We start from the raw sequence: 20,353 nt of genomic DNA, 5'->3' as shown, positions 1-20,353 counted from the left end.
TTTCTTTTACCCTTCTGAAATTCAAAAACTAAAAAATAAACAAAATAAATTATTGGATCCAATTTTCTTAGGTTTACATTTAAATGCATTATATTTTTTTAACACTATATTTTAATTATCATTCAGTTTTTTCATGTTCGTAAAATAATATTATGGATTTTTATAGGAATGTTAATATTTGTTTTTCAATTATTATGTGTCTAATATGAAACAAAAGGCTAATGAATATACAATTAACATAAAATTTATGTTTATATACATACATACATATATATAAATATACATACATATATATATATATATATTAATAGATGTTATTATAAGTTTATCACATTTATCCATTTTTTTTTGTCTTCAATCATATTCAAAATAATAAGAATTTATTTTAATGTTTCTTTTAATTTATCATGATGGATTTTTATTTAGAAACTAGTGCTTGCAATTTAAAAAATATTTTCATTAAAACAATCAAGAGAAGCATTAATAAGAAAATAGAGTTTATATTGGAGAAATAAATTTTTTATTCTTATTTCAAATTGAAAAAAAAATTGAGTATATGTTATCATTATGGCTAGAAATACAAACACCTAATCTACTTAAATGAAAAACTAAAATAGTTGCATGTGGCATGAGATCACAAATGAGTATATATTATCATTATTTTATTTTATTATCACTTATGAGCAACATTTAACTAATTCGATTCCCTATTTATTAAGGAGAAGATTTTCCACTTTCTAACAAAATTGCAATAGAGTTTTCTATAGAAAAAATCTCCCTAAAATCTTCATGTCGCGCCACGCCACAACAAAAATATTCCATCATCCAAAAAATCATATATAATTTTAGACTAAATGCCTTTTCTGATGACAGCCATTTTAAAGTTTGATATATATATATATATATATCAAATTATCAAGGAGAGGATTTTCCACTTTCTAACAAAATTCCAATAGAGTTTTCTATAGAAAAAATCTCCCTGAAATCTTCATGTCGCGTTATTTACAAAAAATCAGGAGTACATCCTAAAACATATATAAGATTAATTACATAATGTGTATGTAAAATTACAGAATATTACCTTACATAAAATTCATATACTTAAGCTTGTGGTGAATGATAAGAATAACTTGAAAACACACATTTAAAAATAATATTAATTATAGAATTAATTGTATTTACATTTAAGTGTATCCCATAAAAAAAATACATGTACAAACTATTTTATTTTTCCTAAACCGGTCCTTATAATACTTGCCTCCATTCATATGATTGACAAAACCTTTCACTTAATAATAACCACCGCACTTGTTATCGCCTCATCTATAACTTAAAATACTAGCTTTATCATTATTATTATTATTAATATTATTATTATTATGATAGTAATATTTACGATAATAATACAAACAGTACTAGTATTATTTTAAAAATTATTATTATTATTATTATTACAATTATTATTATTGTTATTATCACTATTACTATTATTAATATTCTTATTATCATCAATATTTTGTTTATCCTTTTCTTTCTCCCTCCTATAATTATTATATTTTTTAATTATTATAAATTTTACTATAACTACTACTATTATTATTAAAATAAACTAGTATTACTTATTTTTGTTATTATTATCATTATTATTAGTATTGTTATTGCTATTATTACCCTTATTATTAATGATGGTAGTGGTGATAATCATAGCATTAGACCCTACCTTCAAGACAATTAAATTTTATTGGAAAATATAAATCGGTCGTTACAATGTAAATAGTAAATAGAAAAATATATGAAGTTCACTACAAGATTTGACCTTAGTTTTTGTGTTTTTGTCATTTTATTTAAATTATTTTTATATTTAAATGTGAGGTTATGAATTTTTTTATGGCCGGGGATTTAAAATACAATAATTATTTTGAGAAAATGCTATAAAAAAATTATTTTTATTGTATATTTAGCAGAAGTTTTAAAATATTTTTTTATATTAAATTTATATATAGTTATAATTGTTAATATCATCATAAAAAAATATAATTTTGTTTGAAAATTATAATATCATTGGATAATCTTTAATCTCTCCATAAACATGCCGCAATATATATATATATATATAATTATGTTGGAGGTCGAGGGCGCTCCCACAAGTGCACCTTGCTGAGAATTCGACAGTAAAAGACAGTGTCAGCCTCCAATGATAGCATCGAACCCGGCAGGTAGCCTGCAACGGTTCATGCAAGCCATGAGGTTCTTGGCTTGACATGAATATGGGACTCGGATAAATGATCATTTAAGCTGGCACAAAACACAACAGGACTGGCATTAAAGGCTGGCAGTATTCAGCTTGTAGGAGAAAGTAGCAGCAAAGTTTTTGGAAGTTTCGATGGCTTTCAGAAATAGCTAGTTGGGAGGAGGATTGCTTAGATCATAGTGATGGGTTGTCGAACATGGGGTATGATTAAGAATATTCTATATAGTCACTAAGTTCATGAAACATGTAAGAAACTGTCTAATAATTGCTCAACTAAAACCATGGAGAACATTGAGGAAAACTTGTCTTCTTATGTCATGAAAAATAGATGACAAGTAAAGACTTGAAACTAAGGGGTTTGCTTTCTCTGTGGTCTCAGGTTCGAGTCTTTGGTTGTTCATATGATGGCCACTGGAGGCTTACATAGTCGTTAACTTCAGAGCCCATGAGATTAGTCGTGGTGCACATAAACTGACCAGGACATCCACGTTAATCTAAAAAAAAAAACCTCTTATGTCATGAAAAATAGATGACAACTTGGTTTTGTAACTTTCATAATATTATATTTTATATTTAAATAGGTTTGAAAGCAATGACAGTTTTTGCTGTGTAGCATACAAGTTTTATGCATAACACACATATATATATTTTGTTGAGGTAATAATAAAAGGTTGAGAATTTTCATGAATATGTTATGTACTATTTTGTTTTATTGCTTTTGATAATTCCGCTTGCATATGACAAGTTAAAATGCGAGAACCTTAAGCGAAATATATAGGTACAAGTAAATACAAGCAAAAAAAATAAAAAAAGACTGGTATAGTAGGGCTCGAACTGCCGTGTGAGGCTGAAATTTTGAGTGAAAAAACTTGTCCCTGTAACAAATTCTCCCTATTTCTTTTCAATTTCGAGATCACTACAATTTCAAGAATCTAAGTACTAAGATATCTACACTCTCCATGACTGTACAGTTGCTTGTTCAACAGCTTCAGGCAGCCTAATGCATCTTTTGCTAGGACTATTGAAGATAAAATGTACACGTGCACCAGTGAACTTTGATGCCAAGATTTCTGCCTACCAGCACTTCCCGGAATAAAAGGGCATTTCCAAAGTCTTCTGTTGAAAACAAAAAATAAAGACTGATCTATGTGCTTAATTGTCACAATCGATTCTCCAAGAGATCAGGCAAAGTTATCTTTCCCAGGTTGTTCGGGTCAAGCTTGCTGAATTGATTGCAGATCTGCAATATATCTTTTTCGCCAATCTTTCCCATTTCTTTGAGCTTGTAGATTACGTACTCTGATTTACTGAAAAAAAAAAGGTTGAAAAATAAATGAATCATGGCTCTATCTAGATTGAAAGACTGCATATCTAATTTTCTGTGAAAAACAAAGAAACAAAATGAATCAATAGAGGCTCTATCCAGCGTGCCAGATTACATATTATGATTCCCATAAAGAGAATCCATTGTAAAACCCTGAAAACAGATCAATTACATCGTCTGCAATGATATAGGTCATGAGAAACAAAAGAAGGAAGATATTAGGAAGCTAAGAGGAGTTGATTGATATTAGCATCTCGATCTACACATGTTCCACATCACATGATGGCTTGGAGCAGCTATGAAGAGCCCTTGCCTTTTCAACTCAAAAGTATTTGGATAAAAAATATCTAACTACTCCGAATACTATATAACTTATCATTTGAGAAGAACTAGTCAAAGAGTGACCTTACACGTTTAAATCCACAATCTTTAAATACTAATGGAGTCATAAATATCAGACAACCTGCTCTCCTATGTTGTTTTCCATTTCAGTACGAAACCTATTGGCAACATATACCGTCGAGTCTCCTGAGATCATGCAATCTATGAGACTATGATAGATTATTGTCTTGCAGCACATCATGTTTAGCTGAAGTTTCAAAAGACCTTCATGCAAATAAGCAAGAAAGGTTTTAGAATGTGACATGCTATATGCTAAACCATCCTAACTATGCTAAAGGTCTCCAAATCCAATAGAGCAATTACTTCACAAGACAACAGCCCATCACATACTGTCCTCAATTCATGAGCCTGTCACTAACAATTAGAAGGCAAGAACCAGGTTAACTTGGCTCATAAACAAGAGGAATTTAAGATTTTAATTACTTTTGATCTGTGTTTCAATGTTTGGGAACATAATACATCAGCAGTTTGACTAGAATTTGCTTGTCTAAAATTCGCATCAACACAATGCTCAACCCACCCAACAATCTGAGAGTAATTATTGAGGATAGTTAGCACAGAAAAAGAAGAGTTTAATTAACTTTCGATATCCATCTCCTAGAGCAGCATTTCATCCAGATTCCATCTTATCACACATTGCCCCCAATTCAAAGCATAGGCTACTAAACTTCTGGTAAAAAGCGGATTACTTATTCTCTCAGGTAAGAAGCTATCTCCATCTACGTGTTCACACACATGGTACTAATCAGCTATTTCTATATACTCCACAATACATATTTCAGCAATTTGCCCCCCAACTAGAATAGCCCGAATTCAATACATAGCCTAGTTAATTTTTTGAGGATTTGTTTTTACCTAAATTATCATATCATTAATTAAAAAAAAATTCCCAACAAGAAGAGCTATACATATCCAGAAATAAAAGCAGTTGGACAGATAAGAACAAGCAAGAGATCAATATATAGCCTCACCTAATGAAACCGTGATTGTTCATATCCGCAGCAAGCAAATCCTCCACAGTAATATCTCTATGCAACACCCAATTGGTAATCCTCCTGTGCCTCTTATCAACCCTAGCCTCTGCCAAATAAAGAAATGCCCTTGCTACCGCTAATGTCGAAACCAAAAGCCAAATTGCTGCAAACAACCTCCCTGGCAAGGTCTTAAACGCCCTATCACCATACCCAACAGTCGTAACTGACATAACCGCCAAATAAACTGAATCAATCCAATCAAGATCCTCCAAAAAGTACAAAACCAAGGTCCCAATTCCAATACACAGAACCACCACACCAAGTGCCAATCCAACCTTCAATCTTATCCTCATCCTTCCCTTTTTAACATCAAAGATATAATCAGTAGCTGAAAAGCCTTCGTGATTTCGATTTTTACCCATTTCAATGCCAGTCAAGATCATGCTTTCTTGCAAATCAAGAACGTAATTAACTAGCCCACTGAGCAAGATGTCTATAAATCCAAACCCAACTAGCACAAACACACAAGCAAAGACCTTTGTCACTGGTGTTAAAGGAGTTATATCACCATAACCAATGGTACACATAGTGACTATACAGAAATACAAAGCGTCAACAACCGGGTGAGTCTCAATACCCGAGAAGTGATCAGTGTTGAAAGAGTAGATAATAACTCCAAGAAGCAGATACATGGATAGCAAGAAAGTGGCTTGCCTGATTATAGAGGTAGAATCAGGTTGTGGTTTAGGGATTTGGGGCTTTGTTCGTTGAAACTCTCGCATGACAACCATAGCAGGAGCTGTTTTGCACCTGTGAAGAGTGCCGGGTTTCTTGAAAGGGGTATTCGGAGGTCCGAGTGGAAGAGGAGGAGAAGTGGATGGTGTTTGTGGGGCATCTTGGATTTCAGGGAATAGTATTGGGGTTGAAAGAGACTGAGTGAGAGTGATAACGGGTTGGGGTTTGTAACTTGTTTGGTTGCCGAGAAAAGGCTCATTCTCCATCTCCAGAAAAGAAGAAGAAGAAGAAGAAGACGAAGAAAAATTTGTTCGTAACTTTGCTTTGGACAAGGAGAGAGCGCGTTAGTGGTGGACAAGGAGGTGGAGACTTCTACTGGGTTTTCATTTTTCTTTCTGAGAGGCTAACCTGTGGTTATCAAGTCTATAATGACTGGAGAGCAGTCTATTTTACGGTGGCAATGACCCCACTCACAGGCAGATGGACATAAAGAAAATGTCATGTTTCTTATCGATGCTGAGTTCTCAATTTGTCATGGCTAGCCATACGTGGGTTCTGCGTCAGGTTTTACTTTGACTGGTGAATAACCCGGCACATGCTACTACATCTCCAATCTCATGGGAAAAGGATGAAGATCTGCATCTGCCGATGAGCATTTGAATCATGTCTCCCTCGTTTTACACGTATTGTGAATTTGATATTGTATTTACCAGCAAGAAGAAGGGAGTCTTTTTTTTTTTTTGGGGTGAAATATTGTTTTTTTTGTTTTTGAAAAGAAGGCGAGTCATTGACTAACGAGAGAGGAGAGGGTGTCTATAGATCGTTTTATTTGGCACTGTTTGATTTTTCTGCAAAAATATTTCTGAGAAAATTTATTTATTTTAATATTTTGAAATAATTTTCATGTAATTAAAATTATAGCTGTATCAACCAAGTTTTATTACATGAATACATGATGCAATTCAATTAAAAATTAAGTAACCTGGAATTAAAAAGGGTGGAATCAAGGATAGGAATTTCACTCAAATTTGATGGATATTAATCTAAATTAATTGGAATAAATATGATTTTTTTTTTTTGGTTCGAGTTCATATGATATTGCAGGTATGGATACTGCATTGTGCCGATCCAGAACCCTACGGAACTAGATAAATAATCTTAAATTTTTTTTAAAAAAATTACATGTGTACCGAGCATATATAAATAAAAATTTAGGGTTCTTTCTACTTTTCAAGGCCTCTCCTCTCTAGCCGCTGGTTCAGTTTTTCTACCTTCCGTACTGCTCTCTCCTCACTACCCCCATTGGCATGATTGAAAGATGAATCAATCCCACAAACAGCAGTAGGAGAAGAAGGCTAAGAAGGGCATTTGGAAGCTCTTTGGATAAATTCATCCAACAAATTATGAACAGTTTCAAGATCATATTCCCATGGCTGAAGTGGTTGCAGATGAGTTTGGGTTTCGATGTTATGCAACCGGGCTAGTGAAGCCATGAGAAGGAGAGAGGATCCATGAAGAACGTGGATCAGATGAGATCTAGAGCTTACGCTTGGGTACTCAAGAACTAGGTGAGGTGGCATGATATCTGATCGAATAGATCAAATCTACTGTTGTTTACGTAAATCCCTAGCTGTAACTGCGAAAAAGGGACATCGCTCGCTCACAGGATGTCGAAGGATTGGATGGCTTTTTATAAAGCGTTGCTACTGGCCAATAATTATTGCCCTTTTCTCACTCTCCACGTTTTTCTTTTCCTTTACTGGTATACATAAATGTGTTAGGTATTGTTTTTTTAAAAAATATTTTTAATTCGTAAAATTTATTTTTGAAATGAAATGTTGAAATTGAAATGATTTAAAAATATTTTAAAAAAATTAGTTAAAAGTAACTTTCAAACAACTCATTCACAAAATTAGATAAAAGTAACTTTCAAACAACTCATTCACGTGACATTGCAGCCATGGAAGAAAGTGGGGGCGGACTGCGTGCTCTCGGGTGTCACTTCAATATTTGTGCTACTGATTATTATGTTCTATGAATTGGCTGCCTAAACACGCGAAAGTATTTTCCAACGTAGAAAATTCAACGAGAGTTTGATAAGAGCAACAACATGGAGCCAAGAATTGGAGCCAAGCTAGTTTATTACTAGCACCAAAACACGCAGTCTTTTTTTTGTCAACCTTCATGAGAGTTGAGATTGGATTACTCTTGATTGAGCACTTTAATCTTCATTTTATTATAACAAGTAGGCCACTTGGCCACTTGGGGTTAAGAGTAAAATAAGTGCTTCTCCTTATCAGCACCGTCATTATAAAGATCACCGAGACATTACCTCATCGAGTCTGCAGAGGTCCCAGCCAGCGACACTCGACAGACATATTTTATCGATCTTAAAGTTTCGAGACGTGATGGAGATCTCGTTGTATTTTATATACTAATCTGTTCGTTTGACAAGGAAGTTTTATAGTGACTTTGGGAATAGACTCCTGATACCGTCCCTTCCTTTCCTTAAAAGGCAACCAGACTCGTCCATGAAGCCTCTGCCCTACCTTTAACTTTAAAAAGGCACCGTACTTCACCAAAAATATTAAAAAATCATTCACTTGGCAGACGTGAGGGGGGCAGTGATTTTGAGCACCTGGACTGCTTTCAACGGGAAGAAATGCTGGTGATGCCCTTTTCTTCTGTTTTCCCTCTGCAGAGATACAAGTTGGAATTAATTAAACAGGAAATTCAATACAATGGTCGAGCTAATAATAGAGGGGAGAGGTTCCTTTAGACATACCTCATCCCCTCATATATTTCTTCCACTAGTGACCAAGGCGTAAGGATGGGCTACTTTCTTTATTCACTGAGAGTTCATTGAGACATCTTCCGAGTTCCAAGCGTGCTACCTATCTTCTCTTGCTGTCAAAGCGAAACTAGACTTTAAAGCCAAGCAGATTATATTTTTATCTATTCAGCGCTCCTTGTATAAAAGGTAATGGTTATGTTATGACATTGTACATCAGTTCTTGTTAGCGCTTCCTTATCAGCAATCATATGCCCATGGCTTTCTCCGTAATCAGATCAAGCCGAGGCCTGATTAGGCCGCTTGAGCGGACACCATCCGGCATTCTTGATCTCTCAGTCATTGACAGATTGCCTGTGCTAAGATGCAATGCTCGAACACTACACGTGTTTAGGCACGGTCCTGAAGCAGCACAGGTGATCAAAGAAGCCTTGTCCAAGGCATTGGTTCCGTATTACCCTCTTGCAGGATGGCTTAAAGAGTCCAGCCAGGGTCAGCTTCAAATTGAATGTTCTGCACAGGGTGTATGGTTCGTTGAGGCATCAGCTAATTGTACTCTCGACACTGTTAGTTACTTTGATAATGTCATGTCTATCCCCTATGATGATCTGCTTCCGGATTATGTTCCTGAAACTGAAGGGACAGAACCTCTTGTGCAAATGCAGGTATGGTTTCTAAGATTCATGTACATTTGATATTGATACGCCAGAGTCCCTCAGGAACATCACGAGGTTGAATTTGAAACTTTCAATACAAGTGCACGTGTAGGAGGAACTCAGAGGATGAGAGAGGACTACTTTCCACACAGGACCTTCAACAGGAAGAAAAAACCTTTGATACATTAAGTTATATTGATTTTTAAGGTTGATGGAAAAGTAACAAGTCCTTCATATACAGCCAAGAACATTTATTACAGACACTTGCGTTTTGTTGGAATATAGAACACGAGTGCAATTGAAGCATCCATTGTTTATCTAATTTTTCCTTTTCAGGTTACTCAATTTGAATGTGGGGGCTTTGTGATTGGACTCATATTCTGCCACGCCATCTGTGATGGCCTTGGTGCTGCGCAATTCCTCAACGCTGTTGGGGAGAATGCTAGAGGCCTTGAGCATCCAAGCACCACACCAGTGTGGTGTAGAGACTTTTGTCCGCTCCCACCCCAGCAAGAAAAGATGAATACTTTGCCAATACTACCACCAGCAATGCCCAATTACAGGCTACAGCATGCCAACATAGACATTTCTCTTGATCAAATTAAACAAATCAAGACAGAATTTCATGACTCAACCAGTCAAATGTGCTCCACATTCGAAGCCGTCGCGGCCACATTTTGGAAATTCCGAACTCTAGCTGTAAACTTCGAGCAAAATACTGAGGTCAAGCTTGTTTTCTTTGCTAATTGTCGTCAGCTCTTGGAACCTCCGTTGCCTAAAGGATTCTATGGCAACTGTTTCTTCCCAGTGACAATCACAACTTCAAGTGAGACACTAGCACAAGCATCAAATGTTGAGGTGATAAAGCTAATACAAGAAGCAAGGGGTAATCTACCTGTAGAATTCTCCAAGTATTTGAAGGGTGACTGTATGAAAAATGGAGAGGACCCGTTTGCGCCACCGCTAATCTACACCACACTGTTTATATCAGAATGGGGCAGATTAGGATTCAATCAGGTGGATTATGGATGGGGTCCTCCAGTTCACATTGTTCCAATTCAAGGGTCGAGCATTATTCCTGTTGGCATTGTTGGATCCCTGCCATTGCCGAAGAAAGGCATCCGTTTGATGACATGGTGTGTCGAAGAGGTCCATCGCCAACCATTCATCGATCAAATGACGAAAGTTATTTGAATTCCTGCAAATGCAAATTTTACAAAATAAAACAATAAATGTTTTACTCTGAATTTGTGTGTTTTTTTGTTAACTATGAAATAAAGGAAGATCGATGAAGTTTAAGCATCTTTTTTTCTTTAAAAAATGATAGACTAGAAGTAATGGACCAAGCCTTGAACAGGTATGGTTTCCATGCGGGCTTCGGGCACAACCTTGAAAAGAATACGGATCAGCCCAAACTTTTATCAATGGATTGAAACTTGACATTTTTCGCAATAGAGGAACAATGATGAGCCTCTGAAAATCACCGTTTTGCTTGTTGATCAAGAAAAAAGGTGTGTGGACCTTTTCAATTTTGAGTTTGAACTTCGAGCGTAACACCCGGATCAATTTATTTATATATAGAATTATGCTCTTAAGATATTATAAAAAATAGTCTTAGTCGACTACTTACCATATCATGCTTTTAACACAATCATGTTAAGTTTGATAAAAATATATATACTCTCTCTTTTTTCTTTTTTGCTTGTGCTTCTCTTTTCTTTTCTTTTTTACATAAAAAAATTCAAACTAGAATGTTAGAGAAATAAGGGATGCTAATATCGATTGCAATACAACTTCTTTGTAATATATATATATATAGTCCTCCCATATAGTGTTTTTTTTTTAAGAAAACGACAAAAGACTGTCACAAATTACAACCATCATTGATACTAAAAAAATTAAGCAACAACTCTTTAAGAGTAAAAAAAAATTATTTTAACCTATTTTTCCAGCTCAAAACATCTAAAAAATATTATAAAATATTAAAAAATTAATTTTTTTGAATTAAAACACCATTTAATTGATTAAAAAATAAATATCAACTTAAATCAAAACAAATTTTTTACACCCGACCTAATTTTTTTATAAAAAGAAAAATAAAAAATAAAATCTAAATGGATCTCTCCTAAACAAATAAAACTTCTTAACACCAATAATAATAATAATAATAATAAAAAATAAAAAATAAAATCTAAATAAATCTCTCCTACACAAATAAAACTCCTTAACACCAATAATAATAATAATAAGTTTCTTCGTCATGTTTTCAACTCTCTCTCTCTCTCTAATCTAGCAACTCTTTCTTCTCTTTAACGTTTAAGATCCAAAATAAAATAAAAATAAAGTTTTGAATCTGACAAGTAATTTTAAAACTAAAATGACCAAAATGATGTTTGACCAAACTGAAAAAAGGAGGCGCCACCCATTTTTTTTAATATATATAAAAAGGTTGACAAATAATATCATTTTTTTAATATCTCATTGTCATTGAGAGCTGGAAAGTTCCCTCTCCCCAGCGAACCGCCAACCTCATCTAAGTGTAAACGTGGTGCTAAACATCAGAATTCTGCGGGGAAGGCAACTACTTTGGATTGCTAGCACAAGAGCCTTGTGATTGGGCAACAGAGCTACGTGTCCTCTCAATTAAAGTTCAACTCAAAATTCAGAAAGTGGAAAAATAATTTTAGTATCAATAAGTTCTTATGATATACCGGTAAATGGTATTATTTTGTTGTACTGTACTGTACTATGTAATAATTTTTTTAAAAAAAACAGTGTTTTAACTGATTGATGTACTGTCTGTAAATATTTAAAGCAGTTAAGTATACTAAAAATATATATAATTTATATTAAATTATTCATAACCTTTTAACCCAGCTTATTATATGTGCACACTCATATATATGTTTTATTCGGGTAATCTATAAACAAATAAATTATACCCAGATAAATATATACATATAAATGACAAATATGCGATTGCAACATTAATTATTTCTCAAGTTTACTTGATATTTTATTTTATTGACAGCACAATTAAAAATAAAAAAACATAAGAAAAGTAGTTTTAAAAATACTATAACTTTTTTGAATTATTAAAATAATGTAAGAATTGTCTCTAACATTGTCTTTTCTAACAACAGTACGTGTACTTGTGAGAAAGACACAACTCTATTTTAAATAAGGCTTCCAATCATCCAATGCCACATCTTACGTTGGAGGTGCTCTAAAGGAAACTGGGGGCTGCTCTGTGTTTCCCTTTCGAACAGGGAGGCCACTAGTTGTGTCGATGGCCTTGGCTGCTTGTTATCAAACCAACTAAACCATTTCAGATAAATATTAATTGTTCAATCATTTTAATTACAGTTGCGTGTTGTAGCTCAGTGCAGGTTAATACGTAAGAGTGTAGGGATCACGTTAATGTCAGCAAAATAGACATGTTCGGAAGTGTAATTGAATTATTTTTTATTTGAAAATATATTAAAATAATATTTTTTTATTTTATAAAAATTATTTTTGATATAAGAATATCAAAATAATCTTAAAAAATCAAAAAAATTAATTTAAAGTAAATAAAAAATAAAAAAATTAATTTTTTTTAAAAACACTTTTAAAATATAAAAATTAAACAGAATATTAAACAATAATAGATCAAAATATTGTTGTTTATTTTTTCCATTTAATTTTTAAAAAATTATTAAAACTAGTCAGGGCTTTTTAAATTGCTTCCTTTAGATTTTTTTTTTTAAATGCATTTGTGTCACATAGACTATCTTTTTTTTCTTCTTATTTTTCTTATTCTAATTTTAGTTTTTATTTTAATTTATAAATTATTTTGATATGTATTTTTTAAAATAATAATTTTATTTATATTTCAATTAATGTCCCTTATTTGTGATTTTTTATTTTTCTTATTTATCCTTTTTTAATAAACATTTTTAAAATATTTTGTATGTATTTAAGTTTTAAAGATATCATTCTAATTCATATATAATTTATTTATATATTTATATATATATATATATATGAGCTTTATTTTTAAAAATAAAAATACTTATTTTGAGATAATATTTTCAATATGTGCAGTTCTACATAATTTTTTATTTAATGCAATCAATTTTAATTGTGTATCTATTTTTATTTTTATGATTGAATAAAAAATTAAATTTAATAAAAAATTCAATAGACATAATTATATAAATATCTCATGTTATAAAATTAAATATTTTTATTTATATATTTCTCTTAATTTTTTTTAATTTCATTTTTAGTTATTATTAATGATTTTTTATTCATTTATTTGTAAAGATGGTTTTCAATTTATTTAATTAGATGTTTTCATTAGCTTTTTTATTTATATGAGATAATATTTTTAATATGTGCAGTTCTACATAATTTTTTATTTAATACAATTAATTTTAATTATGTATGTATTTTTATCATTGTTTGATTGAATAAAAAATTTAAATTTAATAAAAAAATTCAATAGACATAATTATATAAATATTTCATGTTATAAAATTAAATATTTTTATTTATATATGTCTCTTAATTTTTTTACTTTTATTTTTAGTTATTATTAATGACTTTTTATTTATTTGTTTGTAAAGATGATTTTCAATTTATTTAATCAGATGTTTTCATTAGCTTTTTTATTTATATATAATATTTTTTATGTAAAAAAACCACAGGAAAAGCTTATATAATTTTTTTTTGTTGAAAAACAAATATGACCCGCAACAGAGAAAAGGTAAAATAGCTAATTAATGGGTTTTTCTTCTATGATTTTAAGATATTATAATTTCTATCAAGTTTATTTTATTTTATCTAAATTAACAAAAATACTAAAATAAATGGTATTTCTAAACAGTGAAAATACTATCAAATTGATTTTCTTTTCTTTCTTTTTTTTTTCACTCAAAGATTTGATTTTACTACAACACTAAATAAACTAGAGTCCTCCCCGCCTCCCTCGCTCACTGTTCATATAAATAGTAAAGGAGATGATTTTTTTTAATTCTATCTTGCATTTTTTTTCATGCATCTTTTCTTCTCATTAAATGCTTCTTAGCTTTTCTTTTTAATTTTATCCACTAACATTTTATTAAATTTAAATTAATCATCATATTTCGTAACAAAGGCTCACTATTCTTGGCAAATCTATATGGGCCGCAACCACGTGCTCAAGAGAGCATGACGGTCAGCTAAGGTAGAAAGCATAAAACACAATGCTAGAGAAGATATATATATATATATATATGAAGTTGCTTCAAAGCCGTACTCAAACCCAATCGAAACCCGTTCATACGGTGGTCTCCAAGCATCGCAATTTATCAATGAGATGTAACAAGTGTTTGTTTTTATATTATAATTTCCTTTTTGTTTTTTTAAAGAAATTTTTTAAGTATTTTTAAATAATTTTAATTTTTTAATATCAAAAAATAAAAAAATATTTTAATATATTTTTAATTAAAAACTACTCTATATCACAATATCATATGCATGTAAATATAACTGAATTAATATTTAATACTATAATTATAATAACAGTTGTTTTTTAGTCTTTTTAAAATAGAAATATATTAAAATAATATTTTTTTATTTTTAAAATTTTTATTTTTATATTATTATATCAAAATAATCTTAAAATATCAAAAAATTAATTAAAAAAATAAAAACTAGTTTTTTTAATGGCAAAAGTAAACGTTGACTAAGAGTGGTTGAGTATTTGAATTCATTGTATGTACTAGCTGCCATAAGAAAACCTTTTCTTCATGACCACGGCAGAAAAAATCCAAACTCTGTTTGAGAAGACGTGAAAAGCTCCCCTCTTTCTTTGGCACGTGTTGAATTAAAGATTCTGCTACAAGAAAATCCAACATGCGAGAGAATTCAAAATTGAAATACGTCTGTTTGAAAATATTAATTTAAAAGTGTTTTAAAAATTAATTAATTATTATTTCTAATTAATATTTTTTAATATTTTTAGATTATTTTTATGCTCTAACATCAAAAATAATTTTTAAAACATAAAAAAATTATTTTAATATATCTTTAAATAAAAAATATTATAAAAAATAATCATAATTATATTATCAAATATACTCTAAATAAATAGTTAAACTGAATCATTAATTTTTTGTCAATGTCATAGATACAACTTGCTTCTAGTCAATTCGGTTTCAGGGGGTCTAATAACTTTTAATTTTTAATATATTTTTATTTATAAATATATCAAAATAATATTTTTTTTAAAATAATTATACATTAAAATAATTTCAAAATATAAAAAAATAATTTCAAAATTATTTGAAATACAAAATTCAAAATTTTTCTAATTTCCATTTGGAATACAATACCAAACATGAGTTAAATTGAACTGATGCCACCAAAAAAATTGGTCTAATACAAGAAGCTAAGAAGGTTTATTTTATTTTTTAATTTTTTACATTTAATCTTTGAAACTCCCATTTAAATAATTTTAGTAATTTAACAAAACAGCCCACCTTTTCATGTAAAATATTAAGAAAAATAAATAAAAAGATTCGGGTAATTAGTATTGAAAATAAAATAACAAAATAATATCAGAATTTTTTATGATAAAATGACATACTTCTAAAAGTCATAATTTATCAATATAATTAATTAATATCATGGTTTATAATTATAATATTAAAAATTTTAGTATGTTTGCATTGAAGATGAATATAAATTTTTTATTAAAATTTAAATTTTGTAAAAATTAAATTTTATTTAGTGGTATATATTAATATCAAAATTAAATTTTAAAAAATAAAATAAATATTATTTTTATATTTTTTTAAGTAAAACACTTTAATATTTGTTTAAAAAAATAACATGAAACACGCTGCAAACACGTGGCATTATAGATTCGTTGCTTGCCGATGCCGTATAGCATTTGGTGTCCATGAATAAACAACATTAAAGATGTGGACTAGTTGACGAGGTAACGGGAATTAAGACAATTCAAACGATGCGTGCGCTTGAAGCTAAAGGAAGCAGGACTGCTCCCCATTATATAAGCCCTTGAATTAATAAAAGGGAACCCAAATCCAACAGCTCATAGCAGCCACAGAACCAGCAGTACATCATACTACTTCATATCTCTGTCTGTGGACTTGTTTCTTATTTCAAGTTCAACTACTCCCATATTCCGTTTCTTCTTCTGTAAGTAAATTCCCTCCCTCCTTCGCTCTTTGTGCGCGTTTTTTCATTAATTAAAATGGGCTGGAATCTTGTTTTCTGTTTAACATATATTTATCCCGTCTCTCCTTCATCTTACTTGAAGACTACTTCGATTTATCACTTCAAGATCAAACTAATAGGTGGTCAATCTAGGTGCCATTTTTTTTTTCTTGAACAGCTCGGTAACTAAAAACGAATGTCTCCCATTTTCTGATCCTTTATTATTATTATTAATCTTTGGTTGTATTCAAATGACCTCCATTAACAGTTGCTGATTTTTTGTGCTCTCTTGCAGCTGCAATACAAGTCTTTGCATATTCTGAGAGCAAATTGAGGATTAGATTAATATATTGAGGTTCGAGCGATGGCTGTCGAGAACGGCAGAAATGGTGATAAGAGTGTGGATGAGGCGAGCACATCAAAAAGCCTGGAGGTGGAGGAGAAGAGTTCTGGTGGAAGGGGGGACCAACAAGAGCCAGTGAAGAGTAAAGGAGATGAGGAAACTAAAACCGTTCCCTTTCCCAAGCTCTTTTCATTTGCGGATTCTACAGATATTTTGTTGATGATCCTTGGGACGATTGGTGCTGTTGGAAATGGAGCATCCTTTCCGATTATGTCAATACTGTTTGGTGATCTGGTTAATTCTTTTGGAAAAAACCAGAATAACAAAGATGTTGTGGATTCAGTTACTAAGGTAAAAAAAATCAACATATATGCCTGTTTCAATCGAAAGAAATGCTTTCAAGGATAAGTAACGTTATGCACCTTTCTTTCTGCTCTGGAAGATGTACAATTCAATTTTTGGAACTCAGTTTCTGATATAGATATGCTACGAACTATTCTTAGGTGGCTCTCAATTTTGTCTACTTGGGAATTGGTTCTGCTGTAGCATCATTTCTTCGTAAGTACTTTATTAACTCAACAATGCTACCTTACAGATACAAAGGACTTGTTTAACGCATCAAGCATTGTGGATTTATAAACTTGTTCTTGTTGTTTGTCAGAGGTGGCTTGCTGGATGGTCACGGGAGAGAGACAAGCTGCTCGGATAAGGGGTACATATTTGAAAACCATACTGAAGCAAGACGTTGCCTTTTTTGACAAGGAAACAAACACTGGAGAGGTTGTTGGTAGAATGTCTGGTGACACTGTTCTTATACAAGATGCTATGGGTGAAAAGGTACAACTCTGTTCTTATCAGATGGAAAAAGCACTCTGAATTTTATCCATATTGCCTATATTTGTTTCTGGCTAAATACCCCGTAATGTTCGTGCAGGTTGGGAAATTTATACAGCTGGTATCAACATTCATTGGAGGCTTCATCGTTGCATTTGTTAAAGGGTGGCTACTTACTCTTGTCATGCTATCCTCATTCCCCTGCTTGTGATTGCTGGGGCAGGACTGGCCATCATAATAGCTAGGATGGCATCTCGTGGACAAACTGCTTACGCTAAAGCAGCGATTGTAGTAGAACAGGCTATTGGTTCAATTAGAACAGTACGTTTACATATAAAGAACAAGATATGCCTGCATAAAATTTCATTATATAATGTTAATTGTTTAAGTTGTATCCAGGTTGCATCATTTACCGGGGAGAAGCAAGCCATAAGTAATTACAAGAAGTTTCTTGCTACTGCGTATAACTCTGGTGTTCAAGAAGGCTTTACTGCTGGATTAGGTCTTGGCATCGTTATGCTATTTATTTTCTGCAGCTATGCTTTGGCAATATGGTTTGGTGGAAAGATGATTTTGGAAAAAGGATACACTGGGGGTGATGTGGCTAATGTGATTGTTGCTGTTTTAACCGGCTCTATGTGAGTTCCATTATGAAGCAATATCCACTTTAAAAAATTCTTTGTTTGTTTAATTTTATGGTTTAATCATATGAATGGTTCAGGTCCCTAGGGCAAGCATCTCCCTGCATGACAGCGTTTGCAGCTGGTCAAGCTGCAGCTTACAAGATGTTTGAGACTATAAATAGAAAGCCAGAGATAGATTCTTCGGATACAAGGGGAAAGATATTGGATGACATCAGTGGAGATGTAGAGTTGAGGGATGTGTATTTCACTTATCCAGCCAGACCAGATGAGCAGATATTTTCTGGATTCTCTCTTTTCATCCCTAGCGGAACAACTACCGCATTGGTTGGACAAAGTGGAAGCGGAAAGTCAACGGTGATCAGTCTGATAGAGAGATTTTATGATCCACAAGCTGGTGAAGTTCTCATAGATGGCACTAACCTCAAAGAGTTTCAGCTCAAGTGGATTCGGGAGAAAATTGGTCTTGTCAGCCAAGAACCCGTGTTGTTTGCATCCAGCATCAAGGATAACATTGCATATGGAAAAGATGGTGCAACTACTGACGAGATAAGAGCTGCAACTGAACTTGCCAATGCTGCTAAATTCATCGATAAACTACCTCAGGTTTTAAACTGGTTCCCTCTCCACAAATTTCTGGTGGTGTCATTTTTTTATGTTTTGGAGAGGAGGAGGTTCAGATCGCCTCAGTTTTTTTTATCTAATTTGGTTTCTACTATTGTATCCAGGGAATAGACACCATGGTTGGTGAACATGGAACTCAGCTGTCTGGGGGACAGAAGCAGAGAATTGCCATAGCAAGAGCCATTCTGAAAGATCCACGTGTTTTACTTTTGGATGAAGCTACAAGCGCACTTGATGCAGAATCAGAAAGGATAGTACAGGAGGCATTGGACCGGATTATGGTCAATCGAACAACTGTAATTGTTGCCCACCGTTTGAGCACTGTGAGAAATGCTGATATGATTGCAGTTATTTACCGTGGGAAGATGGTTGAGAAAGGTATATAATTAAGCATGCATGATTATCATATGAAGAAACATCAAAATATCTCGCGATCCTGCGGAGAAATTCCTTTGCTGTAAACTTTCTGGTCTCTGCACTGCCACATATTCTCTATAGATCCAGGATCCAAAATATTTGATATTTTCAGTCATGTTAAGGATTTTTATACACATCATACGTTTTATTTAATATTTTATGAAACCTCCCCACTTATTTTCCTAGTTTCACATAGGCACGTAGCAGATATATATTCTATGCTGCACCATCATGATTCACGCACTCATTTTCTGCAGCCAAATCATTTCTGCAATCTACAATCTTAGTTAGGGTAATTTTCTGATTAATTCCAGAACTTGTTTAAGTCTTCTGGATAAGAGGGATTAAGGGAACTTTCTGGATTTTCATACATTATGTGAAATATCCTTTTCATTGATTGATCAGGTTCACATTCGGAACTCCTCAAGGATCCTGAAGGAGCTTATTCTCAGCTTATACGCTTACAAGAAGTTAACAAAGAGTCCAAACAAGAAACAGAAGACCCCAAGAAGTCAGCTCTTTCTGCAGAGTCCTTAAGACAGTCAAGTCAAAGAATCTCACTGAAACGGTCCATAAGTCGGGGATCATCTGGTGTAGGACATAGCAGTCGCAACTCGTTGTCAGTGTCATTTGGTTTGCCTACTGGATTAAATGTCCCTGATAATCCCACATCGGAATTAGAAGTTTCTACACAGACACAACAAGCTCCAGATGTCCCGATCAGCCGCCTTGCGTATCTCAACAAGCCAGAGGTTCCAGTGCTGATTGCTGGATCTATAGCTGCAATTCTCAATGGGGTCATATTTCCGATTTACGGTCTGCTACTTTCCAGCGTAATTAAAACATTTTTTGAACCACCTGATGAATTGAGAAAGGATTCCAAGTTCTGGGCACTTATGTTTATGACGCTTGGCCTGGCATCATTTGTGGTGTCTCCAACACAAACATACTTATTTTCGGTGGCCGGTTGCAAATTAATCCAAAGGATCCGATCTATGTGTTTTGAGAAGGTGGTTCACATGGAGGTCGGTTGGTTCGACGACCCTGAGCACTCAAGCGGAGCCATTGGTGCTAGGCTGTCAGCGGATGCAGCAACAGTGCGTGCTCTGGTCGGAGATTCTCTTTCCCAGTTGGTTCAGAACATCGCATCAGCTG

The 20,353-nt window shown here is 32.7% G+C and overlaps 2 protein-coding genes and 1 pseudogene across 2 annotated transcripts; 2 read left to right on the top strand and 1 right to left on the bottom strand.

Moving 5' to 3' along the window:
• Window positions 1-3,120: 3,120 nt before the first annotated feature.
• LOC105136624 (two-pore potassium channel 5-like) lies at window positions 3,121-6,488 on the bottom strand. Its single transcript, XM_011042034.1, has 2 exons — window positions 4,949-6,488; window positions 3,121-3,558 (listed from the first exon to the last, which is right to left on the bottom strand). Exons 1-2 carry the CDS (start codon window positions 5,950-5,952, stop codon window positions 3,411-3,413), a joined length of 1,152 nt encoding a protein of 383 aa, XP_011040336.1. The 5' UTR covers window positions 5,953-6,488; the 3' UTR covers window positions 3,121-3,410.
• Window positions 6,489-8,462: 1,974 nt separating this feature from the next.
• Window positions 8,463-10,380, top strand: LOC105136613 (HXXXD-type acyl-transferase family protein). The gene is made up of 2 exons (XM_011042023.1): window positions 8,463-9,142; window positions 9,470-10,380. The coding sequence occupies exons 1-2, from the start codon at window positions 8,729-8,731 to the stop codon at window positions 10,325-10,327; spliced, it is 1,272 nt and encodes a 423-aa protein (XP_011040325.1). The 5' UTR covers window positions 8,463-8,728; the 3' UTR covers window positions 10,328-10,380.
• Window positions 10,381-16,216: 5,836 nt separating this feature from the next.
• LOC105136597 (ABC transporter B family member 21-like) overlaps window positions 16,217-20,353 on the top strand; it is an 8,255-nt pseudogene continuing 4,118 nt past the window's right edge.

Source organism: Populus euphratica, unplaced genomic scaffold, assembly GCF_000495115.2.
Source record: "Populus euphratica unplaced genomic scaffold, PopEup_1.0 scaffold2.1, whole genome shotgun sequence".
In the NCBI taxonomy this organism is placed as follows: Eukaryota; Viridiplantae; Streptophyta; class Magnoliopsida; order Malpighiales; family Salicaceae; genus Populus; species Populus euphratica.
The sequence above is the reverse complement of the archived record's forward strand: the minus strand, read 5'-3'. Positions and strand labels throughout refer to the sequence as shown.